The 7,179-nt window shown below is 48.6% G+C and overlaps 2 protein-coding genes and 1 non-coding gene across 3 annotated transcripts; all 3 read right to left on the bottom strand.

Annotated features, from left to right (window-relative positions):
- Nucleotides 1-1,322: 1,322 nt before the first annotated feature.
- On the bottom strand, nucleotides 1,323-3,419 carry LOC4336406 (uncharacterized). Its single transcript, XM_015778728.3, has 2 exons — nucleotides 3,146-3,419; nucleotides 1,323-1,955 (listed from the first exon to the last, which is right to left on the bottom strand). The coding sequence occupies exons 1-2, from the start codon at nucleotides 3,352-3,354 to the stop codon at nucleotides 1,625-1,627; spliced, it is 540 nt and encodes a 179-aa protein (XP_015634214.1). The 5' UTR covers nucleotides 3,355-3,419; the 3' UTR covers nucleotides 1,323-1,624.
- Nucleotides 3,420-4,057: 638 nt separating this feature from the next.
- Nucleotides 4,058-6,227, bottom strand: LOC4336405 (uncharacterized). Its single transcript, XM_015779611.3, has one exon. It carries the CDS (start codon nucleotides 5,911-5,913, stop codon nucleotides 4,432-4,434), a length of 1,482 nt encoding a protein of 493 aa, XP_015635097.1. The 5' UTR covers nucleotides 5,914-6,227; the 3' UTR covers nucleotides 4,058-4,431.
- On the bottom strand, nucleotides 6,211-6,283 carry TRNAR-CCG (transfer RNA arginine (anticodon CCG)). The gene has a single exon. It is a non-coding gene; the product is annotated as a tRNA-Arg (tRNA).
- Between the last annotated feature and the right edge of the window lie 896 nt (nucleotides 6,284-7,179).

Genomic DNA, 7,179 nt, shown 5'->3' with positions numbered 1-7,179 from the left:
CGAGCATATCTGGCAATTATTGTTACACAGTGAAAGAGCATGTAGCCTAGTGGTTATAGTGACCTGAGTAGCATTCTAAGGTTTTAAACTAAGTTCCTAATTAAAAAAAAAAGATGCATATATCCGATTGAATATAGAGGCCGGGTAAAAAATATTGTTCTCTAAAAAAATAAAAAAAAATTGTTACACGGTGTCATCTTTTTATATTCTATATATTTACATCTAATATTTTTTTTAAAAGAAAAATTGTTGACAAATATATAGCTAATCTCACGATCTTCGTTTCGTGAAAATAACGTATTACCACGGGCTTCTTGAAAAATACATAAAAATTGTATTTTAGTTACATGTAAGCTATAATGTAATTATAATATGATTGTATAAATTGTATTTAAGTTACATGCAAGTCATAATGTAATTATAATATGATTGTACTTTATTTATATCTGATAAATTTTCTTCTAAAAATTTATTATGGATAAATGTATATAACTTGTCTTTGAGGGGTTTGTGATGGAGTAGCTGAGGGAGACGGAGAGAGATTGTGTTACATGGGCCGTGATGTTGGCACGTAGTACTACTTCCCGTCCTACTATTGCGGTGCACGTGAGCCCAACAAAACACCAGCTTGGTGGGAAGCCCAACACCACCAATGCCGCCCTGCGGCCAGGGCGCTAGGGCTTGGCCCAACCAACAAGGTTCAACGCTTCCCACACCCTGCAGGCCGCAGCCCAGTCTCCGGGCGCGCAACGAGGCGTGATCTGTTGCAGCCGCTTCCGTGGCCTAGGCCGTCGGCCGTAGCGCGCATCGCCTGGTCGACCGGGATGGCGGAAGCGGCGATTTGGTAAATCTGTGCATGTATGGATGGCGGAAGTGACGGTGGCACGCTTTGCTCTCGGACGGGATCGCCTTGGACTTTTTGTGTGCAATGCAATGTACTTCTACTGTAGTACAGTTCCCTATTTCATAATATAAGATTTTCTAGCGTTGCCCATATTTCATTTAGATGTTAATGAATATAGACATATGTATATGTTTAGATTCATTAATATTTATATGTATGTGGATAATGCTAGAAAGTTTTACATGGTAAAACAGAGGAAGTAATTACCAGTAGAGTACATTGCACTGCACGGTGTAATGTAATGCAGATGCTCTTGTTGCCGGTACAGACAGACAGAAAGTAGGTACCGTTAAAAAGGCAGTAATGCGAAGCAGAATCGGCACGTCGCTCAGGTCCACTGGTAATTAGTGCTCCAGAACTAGGATCGCTGCCACCGTCGACCTTAAGCAAAGATTTGTGCTCAGGCAGTACGTTATCGTACCAAAAGAAATGTCAGCGTAAGCGTAATATCCCAACTTGCCTTACACCGACAGGATTGAGAAGGCCCAGCAGGCCTGGCTGGACATCACTCTAACAAGCAACATACACGACGCGTTGCCTACACGGCACCAGAACACATCGAAGGAACAATCGCGTACAAGGACACGGATACAATCTACTACTACTACACACATTGCACCTTAAACACCGGTGCGGCGGTGCCAACATTTTTCTTCAGGATCGCTGGAGGTAGTCACAGAAGAGGTGACCTACTACAAACACGCTATTAGGATCCAGGATTCAGATGCAGGATTCGTTGGCCTGCTCGAACCGGTCGGCCTGCGCGGCCGCGGCGTCCTCGGACACGAGCGCCTCCAGCAGCAGCGCCTTCACCTCCCACGAGTCCAAGGGGAAGCCCTTGCGCGCGTAGGCGTTGAGCAGAGCCGCGCTGCCTTGCTTGACGAGCTTGGCGAAGGCGCTGCTGCTGCCATTGTCGTCGGTCCTCGTGGTGGCCTCCAGCACGGTGAGCCGTGGCCCGTACCTGTCGATGGACCTTGAGCCGAACACCTTCGACACCGCCGCTTCCTGAGGGATGATGTTGGGCCATTGCTCAGCTCCACTGCTCCAGAATCTGCACATCATTCAACGGAAGAGAACACCAGTTCAAGTCCCAGATATTGATATATACTCCTATCCTATATTGGTTATGAAACTACAGTTCATGAAACTGGTAAAGATAGCATTGCACATGAGCAGCAGCTGGTTTGTATAAACCATTGCTGTGATTAACTTCCCCAAAATACTGGACATGGGTTGCTGATCTGATCTGAATGCATAAGCTAGAGTGGATCGCGCTGGGTTATTATGATAACAACCCCCACAAGGCCATAACACCATTCTTCAAAACAGAACGCCCCACAAGACCACAAAATACAACAACCAGTGCTTGAGAAGGACGAAATGGCCTTAGAGGCTTAGATGCGTGCAATTAACGAAACTCATGTGGCTAGCCCTGCCCAGTGCCCGCGGGACACAGAGTACACGCCTCACAACACAGAGTTGTTATGATGGTTGCGCTGTATTTATTGTAGGAAAATACTCCTACAGCACAAGCGAACTTGTAATACAGAGATACTGCTATTCTACTGCTGGAAATACAGCAATATACGCTTCTTGAGACAAAATTTATTGTGTGCATTACAAGTGAATACGGAAAGCAGCTACACAAAGTGTACTGTGTGTACCCCAGCAGGAAATGAGGGACAAGATGACATTGATATAGATGATAAACCTCCCAAAGTAGTACTAGTAGAAGATTACGCTTGGCATACACGAAAAGGGATTTCAAATGTTTGTGGGCTCCGAAAAATACCATCTTGCAACCTTGTGGAAACAGGATACCTGACATTCGTGCTGGACTTTCTTGGCTAAAATCTGCAAGGACATTTTCAGATCTGCCCCACCACAAAAGGAGGTCGCTTTGCACATACTACAAGCCTAAAAAAATTGTACTTCTGTATTTTCTAAACTCAGGTATCCATTGCTCATTTCCTGAATATTGGACGTGTAGAAACCAGCAGTAGAGTATCAGTTTGCAAAGCCCGCCGGTTGCCATGCCGCATGCATTGGCAAATGTAAGTAGAAATCAATAACACAAAAAGGGTTTCTTCACATGGGACTACCCAAGATTCGATCTCTAAACTAAAGAACAACGCATAGCCTCTAGATGCCATAAGAATAAGCAGAAAAAAGATGACTTTTCTATCTGCTTATGCAGAGGGAAGCCAAGAAACTGATGGAGGAAAGAATGGGGATGCTTACTGGGGCGTGCATCTCCCGACGGCCCTGGTGTAGAGGTACCCGGGCCACCCACCCGCGCCGCCGCGAGCGCCGTCGGCGACCGTACTGCTATCGTCTTCCTCCTCCTCCACCACGTCGCCTCCCCCGTACATCCTCCCATTTACGGCCTCGAAGGTGAAGGACGAGCAGAGGAGGAAGAGGAAGCAAGCCAGGGAGCGGAGGAGCGCCATGGCCGATGGAGCCTCTGCTGTCTCTCTCTCTCTCCCACACACACACACTGACACACGCTCTGGCTGCTTCCGCCAAGAAAGGCTCTGGACTTAAATGGAGCCCAATTTGAAACGACGACACGCACTGTGTGCAGTGGCTGGACCGGAGTAGGAGTAGTAGTGTGCTCTCTGATCCCGTCCTTGGGATGCACGTGCACGGGGGCCCAAGCATGACTGCTTTTATCTTTAACGTGCCATCCCCTTTGGTGTGAGATTTTCATTATTTTGAGGAGGCTGTTGGGAGCACTCCAATTTCTTTTCTGCGAAGGGAGCACACCGAGGAGTAACTGCAAAGAGAGCTTGGAAATTTCTGAAATCCAACTATTCTATTCTGCCGTCTCCAACCAATTTTTCGCTGGTCGTTAATGAGCCTCAAATTGTTGATTTAACACAGTGCTTTCACTACTAGTCGTACGAGTTCTTTTTTCTACAGCAATGCAAAGGTGTGACCACTGAATGCAAGGGTGAGGACGAAATACTACTACTAGTAGTAGTGCGCAGAAAAGGTATCCAATGAGCAACGTGCGAATTTTAGCAGCCTTCTGTAACGGGAGAGTGACACAGATTCCCTCCTTGACGTACTTCCGATTTTCTTTGAAACAGCGTGTCCACAAGAATCCAACGAGGCAGCGATAGAGAGACGTGACACTGGAGGAATGGAGGGGTTTTTTTTTTTCTTTGTGTTCTCAATTTTGCGTGTTCTCAATGACACGTGAACATGCAACAAGTTCAGAAAAAAATGGAAGGAGAATAGGAGCCTGTTTGGGAGAGTTTAAAATTCTAAGAAGCAGTTGGTTGGAATCTGCAAAAGCTGGTTGGAAGAGCTTTTGAGAATCTGCAAAAACTGGTTTCCCAGCTTCTGATTTCTAGTTTATTTTTTGATTCTATAACTACAGCTTCTTAAAATCTGGATTAAAAGCTGGACTGTTTGGAGAAACTTATGATTCTGGGAGAAGATGCAGCACCTAAAAACTCCCAAAACAGGATCTAGATCAAGTGCAGAATTGTGAATCACACAACCCTGCGCAAGTACTTCCGTCACCAACGCTTGGCGCCACCATTAACGTTGATCGGCATCACCGGATCGATCTCAACGAGGTTCCATTCGTCCATGCCGCCGCCGTAGTCCTCTTCTTCTTCTTCTTGACGCTGCTCCTCCGAATCTGATCCATCAAAATACTCCTTGGTAGTCGTGTCGTCCTCTCCACCGTCAATGGTAGCGGAGTTGCTTGAATCATGTTCGTTTTCACGGTCGCCGGCAGCAGGGGAACTCGAATCTTCTTCCACCTTATGGTTAAAGGTAGCATGGTTGCTCAATTCCTCAGAATTACTAACGTATTCAGGCAGCAGTTCAACGTCTCCGGCGACGTCAGCATCCCCTGCACTGGCGTCCACCGGGGTGGACACGTCCGGCAAGCTGCCGGCCGCCTTGTTCAACAGGAAGGCAATCACGCTGCAGAGAAACGCGAATCTCAACGCGCCCAGGCGGAAGTCGAGCACGAAGCACACGACAAACACCTTGGCGATGCCCATCGCGCACACCGCCACGGCGTGGCCTCGGCGCCTGATCACGCCCGCGGAGCCGATGGCCTCGACCTGACTGGCCACTTTGAGCGTCGCGAGGTTGCAGGCGGCCAGGAACGCGAGCGCCACAGGCCGCGAGGCCCGGGAGTCCAGCGTGATGCACAGCAAGCAGGCGTCGACGAGGTAGGTGACGAGGGTGATCTCAGACCAGAGTAACCCCCAAGCGTGCGGTACCTCGGCCATGACAGCGTTCCTGCCGGCAGCGTCGCGGGAACTCCACAGGTGAACCTTGTTGGCTTGCATTAGAGCGAAGCAGCACATCGTGGCGAAGCATGCGAAGCACGCAGCGAGCGACGCCATGCCGCTGGTGACGGCGCATTGGAAGAACACTGGCGTGCTGTACGTGAAGGTCGCGGTGATCCAGACGACGAACAATGTGGCGTCAAGCTTGGAGCTCGAGGTTGTCATTGCTTCCGAGTTCGGCGTCGTCCTGATCCCGTGCGCGCCGCTGCGCCTGAGGCCCGAGGCTGCCCGGCGTTCGGACATGGTGATCAGAACGGCCACTGCCAGATTGATCGCGCCGGCGATCAGGCGGAGCCAGCGCAATGCCGCGGCTGATGCGTCCGTCATGTCGCGCCACTTCGATTCTGCGGCCCTCGTTTCCAATCTATCGACCGCGTCCGTGACGAGCGCGCGGGCGCGGCGGGCGCCCCCTTCGGCCCTGGCGTAGAGAAACGCAAGCGCCGGATGGCATCGCGCCGGGTCCCTCAGGCGCCGCGTCTCGGCCTCGACGGCGGCCCTGGCGTAGCAAGCCCCTTTCTGCAGGCAGGCGTCCACGGCGGCGAAGACGCCGTCGATGTGCTCCGGCGACAGCTCGCGCGCCACGAAGGGGAGGGAGACGGCGAACGTGGCGCAGAACGCGAGGCCCGACGACACGCACGCGGAGGCGCCGACGCAGAGGCACGACGCGACGACGACGGAGGCAGGGACGGCCATGGCGCGGTCAGGACAAAAGTGGTTGATCGCGCGCGATGCCGGCGGAAGGAAAAAAAAAAGTTGGGGTTTTGCATGGATAAAGCAGTTCGTTCGTCGAAACCAGACTCCTCTCCCCCATACAGATTAGGCTACCTACACGCATGTTTCAAATTCCAATTCGGTTTGGTTTGCATTGCAAACATGTAAAAGAACAATCAAATTCCAATTCGGTTTGGTTTGCATTGCAAACATGTAAAAGAACAATCAAATTCCAATTCGTTTTGGTTTGCAACTCGATGTATAAAAAGGTAAAAAAATCGATCACGGTGGGACTCGAACCCACAATCTCCCGCTCCGGAGGCGAGCGCCTTATCCATTAGGCCACGCGACCATACGTTCAAGTTTTTCGTACATAGCTTTAACTATAAAACCACTGTAGTCTCTGCTAATCTCCCATGGAGAACAATTGAAAGCTAGTATGGCTGCTAACGACAGCTGAGTCCATTCGATCTGTACATGACGCGAGAGAATATGGCTGGTTCGATAACACACATCACCTGTATATCCTGAGTTCCTGATTAAAGATCAGACAAATGATTTGCTTCAGCGATTTCGTCACGGAACGGATGTTGCATCCGTGCTGCACATGAATTAATTCCATGTCATGTCGCACGTTTCCACGCCATCCATCTATTGGATGCTCGATCGTATCCAACTGGAACAAAGCTACTAGTACGAGCCAGCAGCCAACAGGATCGATCGATAGTTACAGATCACCAAAGAGTAGTATATCCCAGTGTTTACGATTCCGACAGGCCCTTCCGTTTCGGGCACTGGCGGAATTCGGAATTTCGTGAAATCCGGTGGAAAATCGGTAAATTTCAAACAAATTTCATAAACCAAAATTTAAATACAAATTCCCTGAGTTTGTCGACAAGTTCTCGAAAACCGGTCGGTTTTTGGCGAAATTTCGATCGAAATCATTGAAATTTCGATCAGTAATTCAGTCCATGTAAGTGTTTTCCTTTTTTTAATTATTTATTCTTTTCTTTCCTGATGTAAGTTTCAGTAAATACACACACTACATCATTTTTTTCGAAAATTTATATCCCAATAGGTTCTATGAATATCATAGTATTTATAAGATTTTATTTTATTTTTTCTTTTTTTATCAATTCAAATTTGAATTTGGATGAAACTCCTCGAAATCTCAGACGATTTCTACTTTCGAGCCTCATCGAAACGTCGAAATTTCACGAAATCCGACCGGATTTCGTCGGAATTGTA

The sequence above is a fragment of the Oryza sativa genome, chromosome 4 (assembly GCF_034140825.1).
Source record: "Oryza sativa Japonica Group chromosome 4, ASM3414082v1".
Taxonomy (NCBI): domain Eukaryota; kingdom Viridiplantae; phylum Streptophyta; class Magnoliopsida; order Poales; family Poaceae; genus Oryza; species Oryza sativa.
This window is presented reverse-complemented; position numbering and strand designations above follow the sequence as displayed.

Excerpts from the sequence above, each read along its gene's own strand:
- LOC4336405 (XM_015779611.3), bottom strand. The coding sequence starts at position 5,913 with ATGGCCGTCCCTGCCTCCGTCGTCGTCGCGTCGTGCCTCTGCGTCGGC.
- LOC4336406 (XM_015778728.3), bottom strand. The coding sequence starts at position 3,354 with ATGGCGCTCCTCCGCTCCCTGGCTTGCTTCCTCTTCCTCCTCTGCTCG. Across the intron at positions 1,956-3,145 it reads GTCGGGAGATGCACGCCCCA|ATTCTGGAGCAGTGGAGCTG; the intron begins GTAAGCATCCCC and ends AATGATGTGCAG.